This window comes from Myxocyprinus asiaticus, chromosome 40 (genome assembly GCF_019703515.2).
Source record: "Myxocyprinus asiaticus isolate MX2 ecotype Aquarium Trade chromosome 40, UBuf_Myxa_2, whole genome shotgun sequence".
Lineage (NCBI taxonomy): Eukaryota > Metazoa > Chordata > Actinopteri > Cypriniformes > Catostomidae > Myxocyprinus > Myxocyprinus asiaticus.
In genome coordinates this window covers 18072175-18098029 of record NC_059383.1, presented here as the reverse complement: position 1 = coordinate 18098029, position 25855 = coordinate 18072175, and the positions used below count along the sequence as shown (strand labels likewise).

Here is a 25855-nt window from a genome sequence, read left to right as displayed (position 1 = left end):
TTGGTCCATACAATGCAAGTGAATGGGTGCCAAAAATTTAAGCTCCAGAAATCACATAAGTCAGCATAAAAGTAATCCATACGACTCTGGTGGTTAAACCAACATCTTCAGAAGCAATATGATAGGTGTGGGTGAGAAACAGATACATATTTAAGTCTTTTTTTTTTTTTTAACTAAAAATTCTCCTCCCAGCTCAGTCATTTTCCACTTTAACTTTTACATTCTTCTTTGTGTAAAAACACTTCATGCATATCGCCCCCTACTGGGCAGGGAATTACGTAAATATTGATCTTTTTCTCACGCACACCTATCACATCACTTCTGAAAATATGGATTAAAAGATTGGAGTCATATGGATTACTTTTATGATGCCTTTATGTGCTTTTTGGAGCATCAAAATTTTGGCACCCATTCACTTGCATTGTATGGACCCTGACCTACAGAGCTGAAATATTCTTCTAAAAATCTTAACTTGTGTTTTGCAGGAGAAAGAAATTCATACACATCTGGGATGGCACGAGGGTGAGTAAATTATGAAAGAATTTTCATTTTTGGGTGAATTATCCTAATATACTACTATACTAATGAGTGGTAGAACATTTTGCTGCACACATTCAAAAACCTAAGCATTTTTGAATCTATAGTGTTGTCTTTCTCAGACACTTTCACATTTGGCCTAGGGCTCCTTTTCCCTCCAAAAATCTGCCACCAGCTCATTTGTCTTGCTGTTGTTCAGCTGCAGGGGATTCTCCACAAAATCAAAAGAGTCTTAGCAGAGGATGTTTCCAATCCACTGAGCTCTGGAAATATGGACCCTATACTTACTCCAAACCACTCTGCTTAAAACTGCAATGGGAACACACAATACCTAGAAGCCAGTGCCCTATCCAATTGGCCTCTGTGGCTAATGAAGCACATATATTTGTAAAAAAAATATATATATATATTTGATATAGAACAGAATCTCATTCAAGAGCCTTGTTGTATTCACAGGTTTGGTGAAACAAATTATAGGTAGAATTGATTGCAAGCAATATCATGAGTACATCATAAAGTGGTTTACCATGCCATCTTTTGGCAGTAAATATAACTTCACTCTTTCTGAGCTGTCTCATGAAAATTTTAATCAGTTTTTTTAAACCCTTTCTAGTTTGTACTATATGGTTCCCACTCTTTTAAAGGAATAATTTTCCAGGATATTTCCAGGACATCAAGAGGAAAGAGGCGATTACAACTGGTAATTAGAAACTTATTTTTTCAAAATTCCATATTTGACAGTTTAATTAAATTTCATTATCAAAATGGTGTCTAATCAAATGAATTTGTTGAAACTTTAATCAACTGAAAACCTAGCATTGCATTATTTGTATCAAATTAAGTGCTTTTTATTTTTTTATTTTTTACAAAATCCTCAAAGCACAATCCGAAACAACACTGGAGACATTTTTGTCAAATGTGCTGCCCCAAAAAAAAAACATCACAGATGTGAAATATTGCTTTGATATTATCAAAGACATTGACATTATTATTATTATTTAATTGCATTAAACATGATCTTTTTTCCCATTTCACGCATCAATAAAAATCAAGCTTTTATTTTGGCATTTCTTGGTGTTTTTGACAGTAGTTTCTCACCTCCGGATAAGCAGTTTGCTACATGGCCCAGTGTGATAATTAAACCCCAAAAAGCTATGATTTCATTCAAATAAATATATAGTCTGTATGCGAGCGCTCTGCTCACTGTAATCTAGAACACACATACACAGATGCTCATGATAAGGTGTTTTCAGCATATGAGGGGTCGGCTTCATACATTCATTTTGAAGCATGCAGCACATGCAGATTATATATTTATTTCATTAAATCAAAGTCTTTTACAGTTTAATAATCACAAAGATTTTAATTGTTTTTAAAACATAAATTTTCGTCCCAAAAATGTCAAATTCTGTGACATTCCGCATTTTATAGCTAATGCAATTTTTATGACTGGATTCAGTGATTCCATCCATTTTTTCCACATCACAGAAATCATAATGCCTATATGGTAGGGTAACGGCAGTATATGCAGACTCAAATCGTTTAATTATTGAAAATGAATTTACATATCGAGCCGTAAAGGCCATATTATCACCACACTACCAACTCAGGGTGTGAATTAATTTTCATTAAAAAAAAATCTGCAGTCCTTCATCATTGTCTAAAGTCAACTCAAATGTTTTTGTAGTTAACACTACAGCAGTGTTGGATCGGGAAAGAAAATTGCACTATATCATTACTTGTATGTGAGAAAAACCTTGTCAGTGACACAATCAAACAGTTTTATAATCCTCAAATATTTACATGACTTTTCCATGACTGGAAAACGGCATTGCAAAATTCCTGGTTTACCATGATTTCAAGGACGTGTGGGAAACCAATATAAGTAGGAGATAGTAAAGTAGTGAACATTCTGGAGATAAACATTAGGAAGTGGTGGAGAAAGCATAACCAGAAGTACTTGAGATAATACTGACTACACACAGAATGTGTTAAGTTTTTTTTTTTTTTACAGTACCTGCGGCAGAAGGCAAACACATAACAAAACTCAGAAATCCATATTTGCAGTTTATTTGTAATTCGGTTTACAATTTTCTGCACACACAAGAGTATTATAAGTCTACATCCATATTGGCCAACTTTATCTGATCTCTGTATCCAGGGCACAAATACTAAAAGGCAGTGATACTGTGATCCAATAGATACTTAACTCAAATAAAGAGTGAAAGCCATCCATGCTTAGTGGAATACACACTTCCCAAAAACAAGGCACTTTATGTGGTGCAGCTAGGACAAATTAGACAAATACCAAATAAAAAACAGTGTTTTTAAGGACAAACTGGGCAGAGACTAGCAGGTGGTTGTGGCATTCATTAAAACATGAACAGTTACCTTGTGTAGTCACTCTGTCTTAGACATTTTAAGCTAGTGTGCACATAGTCATGCTGCTGATAACACAAAAATGTATTCCACTACTCATTGTAAGACTTTGTAATAAATGTAGTGTATTTACAATATATATTTCCCCACAATGCATTTTTATGCATGTGAACACATTTATGATCTAATTTAAATTACTGGCTGGTTTCTAATTGATGCAAAATATAGCAAGCTGCTAAATAGATGACAAGCTGTAACATAATGGGAGGCATTACAGTCTAAAAACTCAACCAAAGTAGAAGTCATCCCTTTATATGAGAGCACAGGCATATTTTGTCTCTCATCAACAAAAATGTTCTCCATCTACTATCTTAAAGCATAAAGACATTCACAAAAAAGAGTGCAAAAAATATAAGAATCCTATGTACTTTGCATACATTTTGGAAAAAAAGGACAATTTTTCAGAAGATAATAACACCTTCAGCTTAAAGTGTTGAGATATCAAGAAAGGTTACATCTCTGAGTTATGCCTGTCATTTCTATTTTTGAGGGGTAAAAAAAAAAGGGTTTGAAATGTTCATTACTTGTGTAAAAGTATTAAGATTTTTGCTACACCATGTACAGTAGAATGCTGAAATGTCAACAAAGCTCATACCCTTAACACTAACTCCAATGCGTCATTTGATTTGGTAAAAAAACGGTAGGAAAAAAAATAAAATAAAAAAAATAAAACTGCCTTTGTATCACTATATCAAACACAAAAAAAAAAAAAAAAAATTCTCCAGCCAAAAGAATGAATGACCCGCACATTTATAAACAGAGTCTATCACTACATCTCTGTTCCTGCATAAGGCAGAACACAAACAGATGGCATGCTCGCCAACCAGCAAAACAAGATCCATAGTGTCAGGAGAAGTGTATAGGTAGAGAATAATTTTAGAGTATACAGGAGACTAACTGTTAAAAAAGCACCACATAAAATAGAAAAAATAAAACAATTCCAAAGTCCAAAACATGCAATACTTAAAATCATTTGACATTCACTATTACCGTAGTTAAAACTACAATGCATTTTTTGCCAGCCAGTGTGGTTGCATTTGTTAAAGGCACCGATTGTTAAGTTGATCTGGCACCCCGAAGTATAATAGGAGAATCCAAGGAAAATATTTTATAAACCAAAAGTGAATTTTGCTGTGTGTTTCTAGTGGCATAGCAACCTTATCATATTCACATAAAGCAAACAAGCTTGTGTTCACCATTCAAGGCACTTCTATTTGTATGAGAAAAGTCCCTTTTCTTTTTACTATATCTGCATTATTTTGCATTTACAGACCACATATTTTTGTTAAATGAACAGACAAAGATGAATCAGTTTCATTTCATGTGCCAAACCATTTGTGGTATTAGCAAAATGACTTGAAAGTGTACACAAAAAACAATTGCATTGCTGACACATAAATTGAAAAGAGGGAAATTCATACATTAATTTTAAAAACACAGTATATGAGGTTATGTCTGCATTTTTGGTGTGCATGCATGCTTCAGTGATAGCTGCAAACTGATGTGTTTCTCCAGACCTCTCATGCTGCTTAAACAATGGATGGATTTTTCTTTCACACTTCCTCATAGAAGGCCATCTGAGCCATGTAGGCAGAATTCCTCTGCAACCGACAGAGCAGAATAAGAACATTGTTACAGTCTCCTAGGGAATGTTATCCATTTCATGATGTGAATTGGAAAAAAAAAAGGAAATGTTTTACATTCTAAGATGAGAAATTCCAATAAATATTTGTGCAGTCTGACAGCAAGCATCCACTTTGCCATTCTGCAAACCTTCCCTGAGTGGCCTTGCACGCAAATGTATCTGTTTATATAACATATACAAACAGGTATCCACAATCAGGATGGCCTGGGACTACTGCAAGAGAGATTCAGGCCAGCTGACGAAACTGTCACTTGTCCTATAGGGCCAGAGCTGCGTTGTCACTGTCTTACATTTGTTGATCATGTATATTTGTTGAAATGTTTTGCAAACTTAAACATTTGGTTTTCCGAGATGCATCAGTTAGAATGGGTTGAAAATTATAAATACATCAGTAACATTTTGCACGAAGTGTTTTTATGAATAGTTACCATGGAGTTACATTAAAGCTGCTTATTACACGGTGCTCGGGAATATTCGATTCTGATTGGTCAATGGCGCCATCTAGCGGTCTGATATTTCTGAGTAACAACCGCACATTGAGGGATTAAGATGTATCAGACTGCTCGCTCGTCCGGGTATTGTGTCATCTTTCCTGCTACTCAGATCACTGTGTGATCTCTACAATGCATATCAACTCAAATCAATTATTTCTGTCCATTTACTTATTTATTTGGTTAGTAGCCGTGTAAAAAGCATGATAATGTACAGTCAGCCGTCTGTACTGTACATTAAACACAAAAATATGTTTATAAAAAAATGATATTTTGTGTAGTAGGGCAGTGAAAATATTGGCAGGGCAAGTAAAAATCTGAACCAATGAACAGGCCAGAAGAAAAAAATCCTTACTGTTGAGCCCTGCCAAAGATCTAGTGTAAACAGAAAGGTGTTGAGTACAGAGTGTTTCTTACATTGCTATGGGGAACATAAGGAGGCTCTGTGTAACTCCTGAGGCTGTAGATTCCAGCCTGGTGCTGCTCTTCCAACTTCAGGGATTCAATCTCAGATTTTAGCTCCTTTAGCTGGTCTTGAAGATGTTTGCTCTTTTCCATGTACTCCATCCTGAGACACAAACAATAAGGTAACAGAGTATTTAGATCTGTTCAGTTGTAGTTCTAAAATGAAGATGAAAAATAGCATTTTCTATCCTCGGGTTCCTTCTCCAAATTCTAATGGGTTTTAAGAATAGTAGTTTTTGATTTAGAAGTAAAATAAGGTCTGTGGTTAAAATCACCTTAAGAGACTTTCCTGTTTTGAACAGAAATTACACACCCTGTTTCCTCCTTTGTACTAAAGGGATAGTTCACCCAAAAATGAAAATTCTCTCATGATTTACTCACTCTTTTGCCATTGCAGATGTCTATGACTTTCTTTCTTCTTCAGAACACAAATGAAGATTTTTAAACAAATATTTCAGCTCTGTAGGTCCATACAATGCAAGTGAATGGGTGCCAAAATTTTGCAGCTTCAAAATCCACATGGGAGCATAAAAGTAATCCATATGACTCCAGTGATTAAATCCATGTGTTCAGACATTATATGATAGGTGTGGGTGAGAAACCTATCAATATTTAAGTCATTTTTTGTCATAAATTCTCCTTCCTGTCGAATAGGGGGCAATATGCACAAAGAATGTGAATGACCAAAAACAGAAGGAGAACATGGAAGAAGGAAAAAGGACTTATATATTGTTCTGTTTCTCACCCACACCTACTATATTGCTTCTGAAGATATGGATTTAACCACTGGATTACTTTTATCCTCCCTTTATGTGGATTTTGGAGCTTCAAAATTTTGGCACCCATTCCCTTACATTGTATGGACCAAAAGGGCAGAGACTTTCTTCTAAAAATCTTAAATTGAGCTCAGCAAATGCAAGAAAGTCATACACATCTGGGATGGCATGAGGGTGAGTAAATGATGAGAGAATTTTCCTTTTTGGGTGAACTAACCCTTTAAGACACATTTCAGCTGATCTGATCACAAGTGGTCAGTGCTAAATACAGGTGTAAACGGGGTCTAAAACTTTTTGTGATCAGATCACAAAAACACATGGTGGTATTCAAAATTGCTTGTGACCACATCACATCTGAGGTGTAAACACGAATCCTTTCCAGACAGCAGCGATGCTAAACCCACTTAACTGTCAATCAACTGCTCCGCTAAAACAACTGTTTTAAACTCTGCCAGTTACATGCTGTTTAAAAGGATGTAACCGTCCCAATCGGAAAATTAAAAAAAAGTGAATAAATAACTTCAAAGTCCTACTTCAGTGTGTCTGATATCAACATGCATGGACACAGATGACAAAAGCACACACATCTGAAGCTAACACAGGTACTCCACTAAAACGATGAATAATTCTGTTTGAAATGTTGCATTTGTGGTTAGACTACATTTCAACTGCATCTGGGAGAAACAGTGCACCACTGTTTTCACACTTTGTTTTTTCTGAATTTTGTGGTTTATTATCATGCAGTAACACACTGACATACTGACTGATGCATGTCGCTATGAAATCAGAGTCCCTCCCCTCAAAATCCGAACACAAGTGGTCACAGGAGATGCATCTGAGCAACCAGGTGTAAACAGTGATGTGTCTTAATTGACCACTTGTGATCAGATCCCCCGAGACGCAACTTAATACCAGGTGTAAACGGGGTCAGAGTCATACCTCAAATGTGAATTTTGAAACTGATGTGTGCTTTAAAAATATCTGAAAAAGTTGATAATTTGGTACTACAATTGTTATCTGCTTAATTGCCCATTAACTGTGAAGCACTTAAACAGTTTATATGCTTGGCAAATTATGTGTACTTCATCGGTCAACCACTGAAGTCCTTATGTAACGAGCCTTTGTGTAATTTCTGTTGTGGAACAAAACAGAAAATCTCCTCAAGTAATGTTAACCACAAACCTTACTTTGCTCATAAATCAAAAACCATTATTCAGGGTTCGTACAGGCACCGCTGAATGAAAATCAAGGACTTTCAAGTACTTTTTCAAGCACCAATTCTTCATTTTCAAGGATTTCACATAAGTAACAACCCGGAGCTTTCATATAATTCTGAGTTCCCAACTGACATGAACAATGTTTACAAGTCTTGCGATTAAAGTAATTCCGACATGGCATGAATGGACCATAACAAATATATAGGAGGTAATCGGCCAGGAAAAGTAGTGCACTATGTATAGTATGGGAAAATGTGTGTGTATATAGCACATTTAGAAGCTAAAACACATTTTAGCTTTTAAATTGTTTTATAAATTCTACATTTGATTAATTAACATGTCATGAAATTTCATATATTATTAATGATGAGCTGTCACTGATTGAAATACTTGTTTAACATTTGCTAATGTTTTACTTTGAGTTTACATTCATTTGCTTGACATACGCTAAAATGGTACTGTTTCTTTAAGAAATGTTTTACTTCAGAGCAAGCGTTTAACAGCCAGGTTTTTTTGGTTGCACATTAACGAGAGAAGAGTTGCATGGTTTCTTTATTGCATCCAATCTATGTCTGAATAGAATCAATGTTTCTTTTTACATTTTGGTGAACAACTGACTGTAAACAACAGAAAAGATATTAAGAAGAGACATTCAATGAAAATGGATTGCTTGGATCTCGTTCTCATCTTTGATGGGCACGCACTGGCCGGAGCACTGTCACATTACACTAGTCTTTAGAGGCATATGCGTTAATAAAGATTTTCACAACTTCCTTCTGACAACCCATGACATCAACAAGTACATACCGTTCTCTCTCAATCTCCATTGAAAGTCTCTTCATATCCGAGTCTTTGAAGTCCATTCGGTTGGAGCTGCCCATTTCCACAGCCATATCTGAACTGTCAGGCCCAACGGGTGGAGGAGGGTTGGAGTATGCTGCAATCAGCTGAGCAACAAAATTTATAAGTTTTAAAGCCTAATAAGTACAGTACAAAGCAGAATATTTTTATATGAATTGTAGCAACGTTACAGGATATGTTGTTTTGGTGATTTCCAGAAGTTTTTGCTTGGCTCTTCTTTCTGCATCTTTAGCCTCATTAAGGTCCTGTTTCAGATGGTCTGCCTCCTTCAGTCTGGGGGCCACAAAAACAAGTAACAATTAAACTTCTCTTGTTGCATTAGCACCTCTCACATTCTGAATCCACGTAAATTGGTATCAATGGGAATGTCAATATTAACTGTACTTTAGTCGATCCTTAAGTAAAAACAAAATGCAATGATACTAGTCTTTCAAAAGTATTGGTAGTACCAAGTATTCTTTTAACTTGGTACCCGAGGGCTGACAGATACTCACTAAATGATCATCTGTATTTCTTTGTCAAGATTCCTGTCTTACTAAGCAAGGTTGGTTATATCTTGAGTGAAAGTGAACTCACACAAGCAGAATAATAAATTAAAAAAAAAAACAATATTCTGTGTAAAAAAACCCAGAATATTAGCTTTTTGCATTGCTATCGGAATCAGTATTGAGAATCATGAAAATTCACTGGTATTGGTCTCGTCACAACCCTAATGGCCCACCTCCTTTCTGACTGCTCAACAAGTTTAACCGCCAGTTGTTCTGCTTCTCTCATCTTCTGCTCCATCAGTCTCTTCTCCTCTTTTGTCTTGAGGGCTGTGACCTCCAACCTTTGCCTCTCCTGCTCTGCCTCAGCTGCTTTGTGGGCGAGTAGTTTGGCCTCCTCCTCGGCGATCTGTGCTTTCTCTGCCAGAAGGTCGGCCGTCTCCTCGGAACGCAGCTGCAGAGAGGGAGACAGATAAGAACGGCTTACAGGATCAAGCTCAGGGACTCGCAGACCATGAATAGAATTCTAATAGGAGTACGGGACAATGGTTTGGACCAAATTCAAATTTACAGCCAGATTTATGGGACAACTCCAGCCACATACTTTATACTGCTGTGGCTTGGAGGAAATATATCACACGCTGGCAGAGAAAAGGGAGTCAAATATTTGGAATCATGCAATTTAAAGCAAGTCAAAACCCTCACTAGAGCTTCATTGGCCATTCGGGCCTCATCCTGTAGCTGGAACAGACGACGCTCCATTTCTTCCTTTGCTCGCTCGGCTTCCTCCCTCATCTGCTTCTCCCGCGCAAGAATCTGACGCTCAACCTAAACACACACACACACACACACACACACACACACACACACACATACATTAAGCCAGTGGCAGAGATACAATGCAAGATAATACGATATCAGAAAAAGTTTCATTTTTTAAACATAAAAATCCAATGTAATATACATATAAAAATTTTCCAATGAAAATACCACACATTAATAAAACAAATTATCTAAGATCTGATTCCATTCAATTGCTGTTCTTTCTTCTATACTTTATACCAATTGAGGCTAAACATGTACTGCACATATCAGTACGTTTAGGTGGTTTTCATAATGAACATGTTTGCTGCGGCCCGAATCCGAATGAGATGGTTCCTGGCACCCTGTGTAGCGTTGGTCTGGTTTCAGACTCCTTCAGATACTTTACAATATGGTTTCATTTGTTAACATTAATTAACAACATTAGTTAACATGAACTAACAATGAACAATACTTTTACAGCATTTTAATGTCAGTTTCAACCTATACCAATACATTTTAAAATCATAAGTTGTATTTGTTAACATTAATGCACTATGCACTAACATGAATTAACAATGAACAATTGTATTTTTATTAACTAACATTAACAGAGATTAACAAATGCTGTGTTTTGGACCAAAGCGCAAGTGTGAAAGCCCCCTTAGCCTCAGTGTTAGATTAATGTTTCATTAGTGTAATATTCATCATCTTCAATAAATTTTAATTAAACATAATGAACATCAAAGGAATGTTTCAGGATTAATAATAGTTAAACTCTTGTACGTGTCTTATGTAATTATATTCTTTCAGTCCAAATAAAAATGACATTATACCATGAATACTGTTGATAGAGCATAGCTTGTTTTGAATATTTCTTTAAATAAATAAATGTTTTATAAGAAATATAAAATTACACAGACCCGTATTTAATGATTATAATGATTGAAGGTTAATGATAATAAATATTAAACTATTACACAGAATGTTTCATTCGAAGTAAAATCACACAGAACTATGCTTAATGAACGAGGTTAATGATAATGAAATTCAACTAGTGATGGAATTTTTAATTAGATGTAAAATCACACAGACCTTTTTCCTGGCCTTCTCCTCTTTGGCCTGGGCCTTCATCTGTTGCACCTCTATGGAATCCACCTTCCTCCTCCTCATAAACAGGTCGTGGTTCCCAATACACAGCTGTAAGATCTAATATGCACAAATTATATTAGGACTGAACAGTGAACTAATTTAAAAACGCTTTGAGTTACAACAGCAATACTATGTAATCATAAAAAAAACTCACCAGTTTGTTAACTCTCAGCTGAGAAGAGTAGAATTTAAAAACGTCCTTTTTCTTGTCCAATGGCTTGATGGTAAACTGATAATAAGAAAAAGACTTAAGATGTTTTTGCATCACTCGTTCTGAAAGGTCCCAAAATGCACATTTGAACTGTTTAACATCCAGATGTTAATTAAAATTTTTGACCAAGAACTTTTTGGTTTCTCCCAACCTCTTTCTCACTGTAAGAGATGTTTCGGATTCCGCTCCAGGGGAAGGATTTGTTGGGGGTGAGCTTATTGTTGGGGCTGTAGATGTGAAGACCCTGGGCATCAACTCCAAGCAGCAGCTCTGTGTCCCTCTTGTTTTGCTAAGAAACACGACAGTAGCAAAGATGTACTGTAACTGTACACCATTTCAAACTTAGCGGTTACAACACACAATATCCAATACTAATATCAGGAGGAGATTCATTTTGCCAAGCAAATCCAAACTCTGGTTTAGGCTACGTTTAGACCCATCAGGTTTCTGTAATCTCACCAGGACCAAAACACATAAAATCAGATTTTTACAAGCCTGATCCAAACCACCTTTGTAGGATTTTTGTTAATGCGTCTCCGTCTAAACGGTTACATCGGATTTCAAGTGGGGGAAAACAATAATAATGGCCATGCTGTAGGATCATTTCAAGAGAATTACTTAAAAAAAAGTGTGTTCAGAATGACCATTTTATTGCACCTTTTAGCCCTTCGACAATGAAAGATAAAATGGGGGATGATCACTGCTTAGTGGAACACACCCATATGTCATGTATATGTTACAGGGCAGACAAAGCAGTACAAAACTCTTTTAAAATAATTCAGACATTGGCTTTACCTAACCAAAAAGGAAAGGTGTTTAGGTGCGGTGCGAGCCACCAGCCCACCACAACACAATAAGGTAATGAATGTCTCACACGAATATGGGACGCTTGAGCATTTTGAATGCTTCAATACAGGACAGGGGTGCTCTTCAAGAGTCTCACTGTCTGCAACGTTTATGCTTCAATTCAGGACAGAAAGCCTTCATTATGGGACCTTTTGCTGCCTGCTAGAATTCAGGACATTAGGCATTCCGCATTGGACATCATAATTTCTGCCAAAACATGGGACGTCCCGGCTAAAACGGGACAGTTGTAAACCCTAGCAGTAACTGACATTGCATACGTATGCCATCTCTTCCATTTTGAAGCCGTTGTCTGTGATGAATGTGTTCATATTTGGATACTGCCCTCATGAAAAACATAATCAATGGCAAAACATCCACTGCTAAACAATTATGCATGGTGAACATACGCAAGTTTGTATAATTACTATGAAAACTAATGTGGACGTGTTAGCAAAAGCGAAATTGCATTTGAGAAAAAGATCAGATTTTTCCTCCAGTGTGAACAAAGCCTTAGTGATTTCCCCCAAGCTGTTTTACATAAAAAATTGGGACATCTTTAAACCCTTGTGTGCTGTTTGGGTCATTTTGGACCCATTTTGATTTATTTTCTTTATATGAGTGGTACAAGGCTTGGTGACTTTTCCTCCACTAGCTATCTCAACACACACAAAAAATCTGGACTTGATTCGATAAGTTTAAGGGGTCGTAAAAAAAAAAAAAAAAAGCAACACTTGTGATGTTCCGGGTCATGTTTGACCCGCCATAGGAAATGAATGGGAAATACTAAAATAAAGAGTTTTTTTTATTTTCTTTTTTTTATAAAAATCAATAAAACATCCACAATGCAGAAAACACACCCACACACATACAGGCTTGTTTGACTATAGTATCTAGTGCATAACTTGATAATATCTAGAAATTAAGTTTGTTAGAACATGAGCTTAAAGAGATCAGCCAATGCATGGAGCACTTAAGTCATCTACTGGCCACAGTTGTTTTTTCATGTAAATATATATATATTTTTATTCCAGATGATATCACTAAAGACCCCCAATGCATGACAAATTGTGAAGTTTTGACACTTTCAATTTACTGAAATTAAGTTTTTTTTATTGAAGTGAAGATAACTATTTAGTAATTTACAGCTAAATAAGGTCTAAATACCATAACATTCCCCCCAAAAATGCACAACTTTAGTGTTTTATGTTAGTAAAATGAGTATTACTACATCATTAATATTACTACAAGGAAAATATTACACATGCATGTTCGGGTCATTTTTGACCCGCGAATATCACAAGTGTGACTCGCAAACGAACAGTGCACAAGGGTTAATAAAGAAAACAGAAGACTTACTGTAATAGAAAAGTAGCTAACGCCATACATCTCCAGATCCTGTGCTATTTTTAGATATTCCATCTCAGCCTCATCCCTACAAACACAACACAAATAAGAGTGCATTGGTCATGGTGTCAGTGTGAGAGGTGGTTTAAACAGACAAATAGGACATGCACAGTCTTACCTTGTGATGTTTCTGTGTTCAGCATACCAAGCTGTTATCTTCTCTTCCCACATGTCTGGTGTCATCTGATACTGCATCAGCACCTGGAAAACATAAAACAAAAATCAATACACAATCAATGTAAAACCACGGTGATGGATACTTTAACTCGTTCTCAACAAGTACAACCATTACTCACTCTTTTGGGCAAGAGTTCATCTTGAGCTAAGAAGCCTGGCTTGTGAAAGTTCGGATCATAGTCACCGTACTGTAGAAACATTCAAAACAGAAAATAGTTAATAAACAGTACTGTATATATGCACTACTATACAATTAAATGCATACACACAAATGTTGATATGGAGACCAACCTTGGCTTGAACAGCATATGACGCCAAAAGAACAGAGGCTTCTGGAGAACAAAATATCTCTTCATCTAATATCTGTTTTTTAACCTGGGTGAGAAGACAGACAGACCCTTCATTTCAACAGTGAGAGCCACACAGAAAAGAAAATCACTGCACATTAGAGGTTTTGGCATAGCAGAAAGACCATCATGAATAGAAATCATGCCAGATTCAACAGAACATCTCCCACATACTTGTAAGAAGAATAGATGCTGAGTAATTTCCTGAACAAGCTCATCCTCAACTTTCTCAGGGAAGAATTTGGCAAGAAAATGAAAAGTTATCGGAGAATCCTTTGGAACTTCTTGATCCAAAACCTACATGAATGTGAACATAAATAGATCTCTCAGTTAATCCATGTGTACCTCCACATGATCGACAGTCTCAGAAATGTAATCTAAACTGCAGTCTCACTCACCCGTTTATCAGGCTTCAGCCATGCATAGGTGTCTTTCACTGTATATCTAAGGCCAAAGAACCATGTTTCCCTCAGCCCAATGGTCCGGCACACAAGGTCAAACAGATCTTTTCCTTTCCACTTCACCTAGAAGATAAACATGAAAGCCTGTCAATACAGGACACAGAAACAAAGATACATACAGTACTGTGCAAAAGTCTTAGGCACATAAGATGTTTCACAAAAGTATTTGTCTTAAGATGGTTATTTATATCTTCAGCTTTAGTGTTTCAATAGGAAATATAAATGTTAGAATCCCAAACATTACTTTTGCAAATAGAAGAACAGGGAGCCCTGCAACAGATGTCATGGCCCCCACTGAACATCGTGTCAGTCTGAGATTACATAAAGAGACAGAAGCAATTGAGACAGCCTAAATAGATAGAAGAACTGTGGTGAATTCTCCAAGAAGCTTGGAACATCCTATCTGCCAACAACCAAGAAAAACTGTGTCCAGGAGTACCTAGGGAATTGGTGCTGTTTTAAAGGCAAAGGTGGTCACACCGAATATTGATTTAGCCATTTTTTTTTAAAAAAAATTTATGTTTACTGGACTTTGTATGACATTAAGTGATAAATGAAAACCATTTATGTAATTATTTATTTATTTTATTTTTTTTTTTTGAAGACATCCTCACTATGCAAAATGTTTCACAAGTGCCTAAAACTTTTGCACAGTACTGTACATGCATGTGTTCATATGTTTACCTCACAACTGAACTCCATTTCAGCATCCATAGTGATGACTTTGACTTTAAAAGTCTTTGGCTGCTTCTTTTTTAGACCCAATATCGACATTTTCACTTCGTAAACACCTGAAAGCATAAAAACGATTGTAAATCGATTTTATAATGACTTGAGCTGCTGAATACATCATAAGTGCAGCATCTGTCTCTTCACTATGCTGCTTGCACACGACAGCTGCTTCCTTAAACTGCGTGGCGTCAGACGACCACAGGTAGGTCTCGTGCATGCTAAAGAGTAGTTAAAATCCAATTATTTAAATAAACCATCTCTGTTCCTGTTCACAGACAACATTATTAATCTTCTAGATCAATAACTTAGTCAGCAAACCAAGAGTTTAAACAGTCCGCCGAGTTATTCACACCGAATTAGCAGAATTCAAGTCCAAATAGATTATTTTAGCGAAAAAATCTGACAAAAGTCCAAATCAAGCTGGTGTTTTTTTGTTGTTTGTTTGTTTCGTTTTCAGCTGCATTTTGTCCTTAAGTCAAATTAAGCCTTTTACTTTTGACAAATTCATAATAGCAGCGCTACGGGTCTGTGGCACAGTGCTACATCTACTCGGAGTAGTCGATCTCTCGTCGAAATTAAGTCGTAAAGACTTAAAACAGACATTTTTAATCATTATAAAATATATAGGAATACAACCAGCAAGAATATTAGTCGGTTACCTTGTGTAGTGTTAAAACAGGCCCGATCCACGGGTAGGAGTTTACGGTCTCTCCGCAAAAACCACAACAATGGAAACTCGGCTCTTATTCGTTCCCTTCATCGAAATCACTGTTGAGTCGGCAAGTACACAGAACTCTAAATAACTATCTCATTTTCTTATTAAATCATAATCTGCACGGTTGTAGTGCATAAATCTTGATTTGCTGGATAGGGAGTTTTAGGAACACTTTGTTGTTGTTTCTCGTTGCTGCCCTCTATTGAAAGGAAGGAGAATAGTTTATGGGACGTGACTAGTGTTATTTACAGAACTCTATCAAGTGCAGTTATTGTATTATAATATTATAACATCATAATAAACATTTTAAATAAAAATATATAAACATATAAAATATATTCATTTTTTTACTGTGTTGAATGAATTGAAACGTTATTGATCCCCCTGAGGGGAAACGTTACACATTACAGCAGCACACATTTAAAGGAATAGTTCACCCAAAAATAAAAAATAAAAAAACTCTCTCAAATGAATCATTTACTCACCCTCGTGCAATCCCAGATGTGTATGACGTTCTTCCTTTTGCAGAACACAAACAAAGATTTTTTAAAACAATATTTCAGCCCAAGTGATGCAATTGAATTGTGGACAAAATTTTGAAGCTCCAAAAAGCACATCAAGGCAGCATAAAAGTAATCCATTTTACTCTACTGGTTAAATGCATATCTTTAGAAGCTATATGATAAGTGTGGGTGAGAATCAGATCAATATTTAAGTCCTGTTTTACTATAAATCTCCACTTTCACATTCTTCTTCTTTTGTTTTCGGCTATTCGCATTCTTTGTGCATATCATCACCTACTGGGTAGGGAGGAGAATTTATACTAAAAAAGTTTCTCACCCACACCTATCATATCGCTTATGAAGATATGGATTAAACCACTGGAGTCGTATGGATTGCTTTTATGCCAACTTGTGTGATTTTTGGACCTTCAATATTTTGGTACCCATTCACTTGCATTGAGAGGACCTACAGAGCTGAGATAGTCTTCTAAAAATCTTCGTTTGTGTTCAGCAGAAGAAAGATAGTCATTCACATCTGGGATGTAAATGATAAGAGAATTTTCATTTTTGGTACTATCCCTTTAAAAAATAGAGAAAAAGAGCATTTGAGAATATGAAAAACAATATAACAGATAGAAAATCTGTATAAAGAAACAAAATATGTCATGAGTAACAGCAGACAGCAATGCACCAATTTAGTATTGCACCACTTAGATATTGCACATTGTCATTATAAATAGATAAATATATATATATTGCACATTAGGAGTTAAAACAGTCCAGCAATCATGTATGATGTCTTGTGGCAGATGGGAGAAAAGACTTTCGATAACACTTTTATTAAACTGGATTGATTTTCAGCCTGTATTGGATTTATTATGTGTAGAATGTAACAAGCATTTAAAAAAAAAAAAAAAAAAACACATTTTGTGAAACATTTGCAAATGAGAAGAGGTTTAAATGGTTGATATACAGGTTATAAGGTCACAAAACAATTAGAAATTACTATGATTTTTTTTTAAATCTTTGCAAAATTGGCTTCATTTTTTCCTATAGGAATGGCAAACCCAAGTCGAACCTTTTCTAATGTGAAGAATGTGATCCTGTCAGCCCATAAAAACACAGGGGCCCAAGATAAGGTCGGCTTCTATGATACCTGGGCTGAGAACTATGAGCAGGTAAACTATAGAAAGCAGCAGCACTTTTCAAACAATGCTCTTTCCCAGGAACAATTTAATCTGTAATTTTCAAATCAAATCAAATCCCTTTATTGTCACTCAACCATATACACAAGTGCAACAGTGGGTGAAAGTCTTGGGTGCAGTTCCAAGCAACATAGCAGTATGACAATAACAATAAACATCTGATTTACACATAACACAATTTACACATCTTGTTACACAACACAATATACAATATACACCTAATAATATACAGTATACACAAAATAAGAAGACCGTATACAATAAAAATGATATACAATATACAGTATACACAAAATAAGAAGACTATTCAATAAAAATACACTGTAACACCCCCTCCCATGTAATCAGTGGAAATAAATATGAAGTGTTGTGTTGACATTCAGCTGTTAGTTGATAGTCAATTGCCAGTGTGTTATTTTTTGTTTCATAGGATGTAGAGCTACTAGATTACCAGGCCCCATTTTTAGCAGCTGAATGTGTCAACTCATTTTTTAGAGGTGACAGGGAGAAAGCCACCGTCCTGGATGTGGCCTGCGGAACAGGGCTGGTCTCTTCACATGTAAGCTTTGCTTTATTTGAATTCTGATGGACACAGAAAATGTTGTAGACCTGCTAATGCGAAGAGTGATGGTAACTTTCCTCAATCCCATTCTGTTGAGGAAAGTTGAAGAAAATGGGGTTTCATCACTTTGTGGGAGTGGATGGAAGTATGAGGATGCTGGAGCTGGCCAAAAAAACAGGACTCTATCAGCAGCTTACTCAATGCCTGCTTGGTCAGGATCCCATTCCTGTTGAAGTTGGTAATGTTGCTTACAGCTTAATTAATGTTTTGGGCTTGAAATTGTCCAAATGTAACAGAACACTATGTATATTTCTTTATCAGAAATGTCTGGATGGGCATCAAATAGTAAAACACCAGAATAAGTTTTAATGAATCAGCTCAATGTATTGCAGGTTAAATTTCCTGATGAAAGCCTTAATTTACAAGGCATTGAAATAAAGAATACATATTGCTCAAAAAAAAAAAAAAAAAAAAAAGAACAGTATTAAATGTTTAAAGAAATGGCCTGAGTCATTTAAACATGCTTATTGGTTGATTTTTAAGTCTATGTATTTATTAACACCGTTGAATTGTTGATATTGTCTCTGCTCTGTCTCAGCTTCATATGACATTGTTATAATTGTTGGAGCTCTGAGCATTGGGCAGGTGCCATTGACAGTCATCAGTGAGCTCTGGGAAACTACAAAACCAGGTGACTTGAATATTTCACATAAAGAATTATTGAAACGCATACATGAAGGTTAATCTGACAAGTTAAAGGTGCGCTGGCCATCGTCTTCGATTTGCAGCAGTGTACAAGACTTTATCATTAATCGAAAGTACTATTTATTTCTTTAGGTGTTATTTTTAAGGGAAAAAAATACTGAGATTTATGACTAAGAAATTTAATTGAAATATTTTATGTTTTTATTATTGAAACTTTTATTTAATTAGTGTAATATCATAGTTGTACTTCTTGTACATTGTAAAAAATCTGTGAGTTTACGGAAAAATACCGGCAGCTATGGTTGTTAGAAATTTACCATAAAAAATGTGGTGACCACGTTTCAGGCTTTACGGTATGTAATTCTGATGCCTGTATATTTGACATTTCACTACCGTTTATATTATTAGAAATAAACTTCTAAGAAGAAGAAGAAATGCAACTATTCTCATAAAATGTAATAAAATGTGATGGGGCAAGCAGGGACTTCTGGGAATGCCGGTTATTGTTTTTCACCATAATGTTAACTATAGATCACTGTAAAAAGTATTCTCTTTTTTAAAATAATAAAAAAATTTTTTTACAGTTAATTATATGGTAAAATCATACTTTTAACATCTAAAAACAAACACATTTTTCTTTCTCCATATTTTACCGTAAAATTACATGTATTATCTTGTTAAATAAATCATAATATTTTTACCATACATGTTGAGGTAACTACAGGTTAACCAATTCAATTTTTTTTTTACTGTAACATTTTTTTTTTTTTTTACTGTAGCAGTTTTACATCCTTTTACCGTTTAAATTACAGTTATTTTATACAGTGTATGCAAATGGAACATTTCAATTTCAGACATGCTTCTTAATCCCCATCCTCCTGTACAACAGGTGGCTATGTGTGCATGACTACAAGAGGTAACGCAGATAACCGGGAGTACAAGGCTGAACTGGAACAAATAAATAAAGCACTTGAGGAGGAGGAGAAATGGAGCCGTGTTACTGTAGTTGAGGTTGAGGAGTGGGAGAGGGCGGTTTCAGAACAGGACAGCGGGTACATTCCAGGTGCCATTTATCTGTATCAGAAAAGTTTTAAACATTCTCATTGATTTTAGCGGCACACAAGGTCAACCCGGCACTGGTTTTGCCGAAGTGCTGGAGGAGCCCAAGTCAGAGACAGACTAGCTGTGAAAGGACCAAATTAAATGTATACACCATTTTATACTAATACACTCAAATCTCAGTAGCCTAATCCATATTAGTAATTCTACTGATTGGAATCTGTGTTGTATTGCGAGGGGAGTCCACCAGCAGGTGGTGGTAGTATTTCAGAAATTACAATCACTTCTCGTGAAAATCCTTTTGTTCCCTAGAGAAGCTCTTGACAAATATGATGCAATCCACTTGTTTTGGCAATGTATGGGTACACCTGGCGCTGGCAAACAATGCAGTCATTTTAAACACCATGAAGGTGTACAAAACATGAACCCAAAGGCTTTTGAGGGAAATGTCTGTGGTGTGTGCTTACAAATCTACCATCCCCCAGTTACTGTACATCTGACCTTTTAGTTTGCCACTCCTCGATACTACAGGCCACTTGTAGAAAATGTCACTTCTGCAGGTGTTGTGTGACCCAAATAAAACACAATTTGTGGTTTCAATCTGTTGATTAGAACATTATATTTTGGACGAAATTTTCTCTTTGTTCAAAAAAGTCCAATGTCAGGATATTTTTAGTGTTAATATTATAATGTTAAATAACTTTGTATCTGTATCCATAAACAATAAATGCCCAACAGAGATAATTAAAATCTTTTGACTTGGTGTAAAGATAAATATACATTGCATGTGTATGTGCATGTAAATAAACAAATTCCAAAAGTCCACAGTTTAGATTTCTTTTTTTTTAATTAGCTTGCTTCACTTTAGACAAGTTCAAAACAGGCAGAATCACGTTTTGTGGTTTGACTAAAGAGACATTTTAAGAGCGTACTTGTATAGACTGCATTAAGGAAACGTTGAATTTACAGTGGTGTGAAAAAGTGTTTGCCCCCTTCCTGATTTCTTATTTTTTTGCATGTTTGTCACACTTAAATGTTTCAGATCATCAAACAAGTTTAAGTATTAGTCAAAGATAACACAAGTAAACACAAAATGCAGTTTTTAAATGAAGGTTGTTATTATTAAGGGAAAACAAAATCCAAACCTACATGGCCCTATGTGAAAAAGTGTTTGCCCCACCTGTTAAAATATAACTTAACTGTGGTTTATCACACCTGAGTTCAATTTCTCTAGCCACACCCAGGCCTGATTACTGCCACACCTGTTCTCAATCAAAAAATCACTTAAATAGGACCTGCCTGACAAAGTGAAGTAGACCAAAAGATCTTCAAAAGCTAGACATCATGCCGAGATCCAAAGAAATTCAGGAACAAATGAGAAAGAAAGTAATTGAGATCTATCAGTCTGGAAAAGGTTATAAAGCCATTTCTAAAGCTTTGGGACTCCAGAGAACCACAGTGAGAGCCATTATCCACAAATGGCGAAAACATGGAACAGTGGTGAACCTTCCCAGGAGTGGCTGGCCGACCAAAATTACCCCAAGAGCGCAGCGACGACTCATCCAAGAGGTCACAAAAGACCCCACAACAACATCCAAAGAACTGCAGGCCTCACTTGCCTCAGTTAAGGTCAGTGTTCATGACTCCACCATAAGAAAGAGACTGGGCAAAAATGGCCTGCATGGCAGAGTTCCAAGACGAAAACCACTGCTGAGCAAAAAGAACATTAAGGCTCGTCTCATTTTTGCCAGAAAACATCTTGATGATCCCCAAGACTTTTGGGAAAATACTCTGTGGACTGACGAGACAAAAGTTGAACTTTTTGGAAGGCGTGTGTCCCATTACATCTGGCGTAAAAGTAACACCGCATTTCAGAAAAAGAACATCATACCAACAGTAAAATATGGTGGTGGTAGTGTGATGGTCTGGGGCTGTTTTGCTGCTTCAGGACCTGGAAGACTTGCTGTGATAAATGGAACCATGAATTCTGCTGTCTACCAAAAAATCCTGAAGGAGAATGTCCGGCCATCTGTTCGTGACCTCAAGCTGAAGCGAACTTGGGTTCTGCAGCAGGACAATGATCCAAAACACACCAGCAAGTCCACCTCTGAATGGCTGAAGAAAAACAAAATGAAGACTTTGGAGTGGCCTAGTCAAAGTCCTGACCTGAATCCTATTGAGATGCTGTGGCATGACCTTAAAAAGGCAGTTCATGCTCGAAAACCCTCCAATGTGGCTGAATTACAACAATTCTGCAAAGATGAGTGGGCCAAAATTCCTCCACAGCGCTGTAAATGACTCATTGCAAGTTATCGCAAACGCTTGATTGCAGTTGTTGCTGCTAAGGGTGGCCCAACCAGTTATTAGGTTTAGGGGGCAATCACTTTTTCACACAGGGCCATGTAGGTTTGGATTTTGTTTTCCCTTAATAATAACAACCTTCATTTAAAAACTGCATTTTGTGTTTACTTGTGATATCTTTGACTAATATTTAAACTTGTTTGATGATCTGAAACATTTAAGTGTGACAAACATGCAAAAAAATAAGAAATCAGGAAGGGGGCAAACACTTTTTCACACCACTGTATACTTAATAGAAATCTTAACAACATCTAGTTCAGGTTAAGTTTTAAGACAAATGGACAGATTCTGAGAATTCAGACACAAAGAACTCATGAGTGTGTGTCTCAGTCTTTATGGTAAACTCTCCTTGCACACACTGAAACTCCATTTAGTCCTTTCAAGTGCTGTATATCCTGACAAAATGCAAAGCACTTTCATGAGATGATACTCTCTGTTAAACCGGTTTGGCCTGGCTCTATCATTCCACTCCGGGCTCACATGCAAGACAGGCTAACATTGAAGAAAGTGTTCTTTACTCTCCCTTGCAAAATCTGAACCAGACCATTGTCCATTAAATCTTTAAAGGTCCATGTATGTGGCCAAGGTCATAACAGTGCTTATAGATGGCTGTTTCAAGCAGAAATCTGTCCAGATCAGTTTCCTGGCAGAAAAAGAACACCAAATTTGAATGAAACTGACATGTGTCTATATGGTTGTTGAAGAGGCATCCTTACAAATGAGATCAAACTATGCTAATGACTGACAGCCTTAGTACTCAGTGCATCATAAAAATAAAGTGAGGTGGAAAAAAGTTTTTTTACCCCATACAATCAGGAATCTACATCATTTAGGGTACATAAACACGCATTAAAGACGAATGGGTGGAAAAAATGGGTGGAAATAAATTCATATGAAAAGTACTACTAACTAGGGATGTCATAAGGGATAGTTATCCCAAAATAAAAGTAATCTATCATTATTTATTCACACTCATGTTGTTATAAACCCATGTGACTTTCTTTCTTCCGAAAAAAAACCAAAAGGAGATGTTTGGCAGAATGTTAGCCTCAGTCACCATTCACTTCGATTGCATCTTTTTGCCCTACAATGAAACTGAATGGAGACTAAATGCTAATTTATACTTACTGGGTGAACAGGCTTTGCTTAGTTCACCTACAAATGATGACGAAATGCAGTGAAGTTTTTGTTCTGCCAAGGTGTTCATTTGATGAGACTTCTCCTGTTCGCGCACATCTCTGAAATTCTTGACTCAAGAGAACTCGGCTGGCCGAATAGCGTTGATGATTGGTTAAACTATTTGTGGTTGTGGTTTGGATGTGACACTTTTTATTTACAATCACGCATGCCAGCTGAGGAGTTGTTACCTATGTTACTGTCGATAAAATGGATAACTTTGAAGCTTGTCTCTCAGAGATTGTGTGGAAGTATACTTTTTTACATGATTTGCAACACAAACTCTACAAAGATAGCACGGCCACGACAAATGCATGGAGAGAAATTTGAGTTTTTAAAAGTGAAAGGGGCCATGACAAGTTTAATAAAGCAAAGAAACGACAGCGCTAAAAGCGGCGGTCCACGGAGAGAAAAACCTGCATTATTGGCTTTACTTGTGGCTGGAACAGAACGTTAAACACCGTGACATCACCCTAAACGAACTAATTTTAAAACGATGTTGCACAGCGGCTTCGTTCGCCTAGGGTGCTTTAGTTTGTCCAGGAGTTCGTCTTCTTCCAAAGTATAAACCAGGCTTAAGGCTGTCATTCTGCCTAAAATTTATTTTGGGGTTTGGAACAATATGAAGGGAAGTAAATAATGACAGAATTTTCATTTTGGGGTGAACTAACCCTTTAACAATATTGACTGCTGCTGTCTAAGATCAGTTTACAGTACCAATCTTCATCTACATCTCCCTTTTCTACAATTTATAGTGCCATCCTTCAATTCTCTAAAAAAAAATCTAAATGTGCTCACAATAAAAGAACCAACAGAGATTGTTATGAATTGTACATAATAATAACAACCTACAGCCATTAAAATATTCTTCATGTTCAGTAATGTGTAATTCACAGTGCTAATGCAGATACTTCATTGTTCAAATGCATGCAAGGCTTGCACTGGATTTGGCCTGTGCTCTGAGTGATGCAGCTCATCCAAATGCCCTCCCACATGGACTCTGAGATCACAATGGTGTTTCCCACAAAACCTGTGACATGCTACATAGGCATGATGCAGGACAGGAGGGCTCCAACCCAACCCAGGAGGGCCAAGGCACTGGCCAGCATGTGCATGCCCAAGGAGGCCATGTCTTATTTGATATCAAGTTAAATTATAGATGTCTACACGGGTTGGTTGGTCTTTGTGCAGGCTTTGCTTTGGTTCTCCACACCTAAAGTTCAGTATTATCCATTTTTTGTCTTTATCTTATGTTGTCTTGAGTGAGGCCTTCTCCTTCTTCTCATTTGAAGTTACATCCTTTTTGTAGGCCTTGTTGTTTTCTTCTCCACTCATACACACTCTCTCTCTCATCATTCCTGCTTTTGCTGTGGTGACAGTGTTGAGGTGATAATATGCTAAAAAGAGGGAGAGTGACAAAAGGGGCGTGTGCAGTGAAAGAGCCATGCCTCCATTAGCCTAAAGGTTACCAGCCAAACCAGATTCCTTTTTATAGTCATGGAAAATATGGGCAGGTCATGTCAAAAGAGGAAAATAGGATACTGCTTAGTTTGTTGGAATACTGAAAAGAGCTCTGGTGTTTGCACGTCACCTGTGTTCAGGTATCAAAATGCAGTTTTGATCTTAGGCTTTTGTATTTTTATTTTGCTGGTTATGTTGGAGGTGTGTGGGGTCTGTTTCATGATCAGACCACTGAGGCAGCCCCTATAACCCTTGAAATAATCACTACTTACAAAACAGAGTTGACCTTTTTATGTGCCGAAGAATGGTTCCATGTCCAATTGTGCTACTGTGCTGCCATTCTTTTCTGATGCACATAATATTGATGTTAGAGGCAAGTGCTGTATATTATATAAAGGACTAAGTTGCATTTTAAATGTTTTTTTAAATGCGAGTACAGTTGTGATCATAAGTTTACATACTTCTTGCAGAATCTGTAAGAAGTTAACCATTTAAAAAAATGAAAAATCATCAAAATTGTCTTTGATTTTAATTTAGTTCTGCCCTGAAGCTTCATAACCAATATTTAAGTATATTCCACCAAACAAAATAAGAAATGAAATTACCCATATTATCCTTTTCAAAAGTTAAAACATCCTTGGAAAATAACTGCTTGCAGTATTTGTGAATATATATATATATATATATATATAATTTTGATAGTTTATGTTGATAATTATGATAATTTGGCGATGTATTGTGATGTGTAAAAATCACTGTCAAATAGCTTTATCTGGGCAGTACTACAATAAAAAAACAAAATAAATTTTTTAGGATTTTCTTGTTTATAAAATATTTTTCACATCAAATATACACTCTAGAAAAAATTAAGAAACTACTGCAAAATTATCAGTTTCTCTGGATTTACTATTTATAGGTATGTGTTTGAGTAAAATGAACATTTCTGTTTATTCTATAAACTACTGACAACATTTCTTCCAAATTCCAAATAAAAATATTGTCATTTTGAGCATTTATTTGCAGAAAATGACAACTGTTTTTATACCTTGAATAATGCAAAG

General features: G+C 36.2%; 2 protein-coding genes across 3 annotated transcripts; one reads left to right on the top strand and one right to left on the bottom strand.

Annotated features, from left to right (window-relative positions):
- Nucleotides 1-2591: 2591 nt before the first annotated feature.
- LOC127431318 (merlin-like) lies at nucleotides 2592-15952 on the bottom strand. Of its 2 annotated transcripts, XM_051681713.1 has the most exons (17): nucleotides 15707-15952; nucleotides 15000-15106; nucleotides 14253-14378; nucleotides 14029-14151; nucleotides 13799-13882; nucleotides 13627-13695; nucleotides 13449-13531; nucleotides 13283-13358; nucleotides 11232-11369; nucleotides 11024-11098; nucleotides 10813-10926; nucleotides 9622-9744; nucleotides 9153-9370; nucleotides 8602-8704; nucleotides 8378-8517; nucleotides 5530-5680; nucleotides 2592-4577 (listed from the first exon to the last, which is right to left on the bottom strand). In XM_051681713.1, the coding sequence occupies exons 2-17, from the start codon at nucleotides 15087-15089 to the stop codon at nucleotides 4530-4532; spliced, it is 1761 nt and encodes a 586-aa protein (XP_051537673.1). In that variant the 5' UTR covers nucleotides 15090-15106; nucleotides 15707-15952; the 3' UTR covers nucleotides 2592-4529. The 2 variants fall into 2 exon arrangements, with proteins under 2 accessions (XP_051537673.1, XP_051537674.1); XM_051681714.1 differs by lacking the exons at nucleotides 14253-14378; nucleotides 15000-15106; nucleotides 15707-15952 and having other exon boundaries at nucleotides 13799-13905; nucleotides 14029-14136.
- On the top strand, nucleotides 15120-20617 carry LOC127431330 (methyltransferase-like protein 27). Its single transcript, XM_051681730.1, has 6 exons — nucleotides 15120-15249; nucleotides 17322-17443; nucleotides 17901-18029; nucleotides 18135-18270; nucleotides 18631-18723; nucleotides 19627-20617. The coding sequence occupies exons 2-6, from the start codon at nucleotides 17324-17326 to the stop codon at nucleotides 19842-19844; spliced, it is 696 nt and encodes a 231-aa protein (XP_051537690.1). The 5' UTR covers nucleotides 15120-15249; nucleotides 17322-17323; the 3' UTR covers nucleotides 19845-20617.
- The last annotated feature ends 5238 nt before the right edge of the window (nucleotides 20618-25855 follow it).

Excerpts from the sequence above, each read along its gene's own strand:
- LOC127431318 (XM_051681713.1), bottom strand. The coding sequence starts at position 15,089 with ATGTCGATATTGGGTCTAAAAAAGAAGCAGCCAAAGACTTTTAAAGTC. Across the intron at positions 14,379-14,999 it reads AAATGGAGTTCAGTTGTGAG|GTGAAGTGGAAAGGAAAAGA; the intron begins GTAAACATATGA and ends TTTATCTTCTAG. Across the intron at positions 13,359-13,448 it reads GAACACAGAAACATCACAAG|GGATGAGGCTGAGATGGAAT; the intron begins GTAAGACTGTGC and ends TTGTGTTTGTAG.
- LOC127431330 (XM_051681730.1), top strand. The coding sequence starts at position 17,324 with ATGGCAAACCCAAGTCGAACCTTTTCTAATGTGAAGAATGTGATCCTG. Across the intron at positions 18,271-18,630 it reads TCCCATTCCTGTTGAAGTTG|CTTCATATGACATTGTTATA; the intron begins GTAATGTTGCTT and ends GCTCTGTCTCAG. Across the intron at positions 18,724-19,626 it reads CTGGGAAACTACAAAACCAG|GTGGCTATGTGTGCATGACT; the intron begins GTGACTTGAATA and ends CCTGTACAACAG.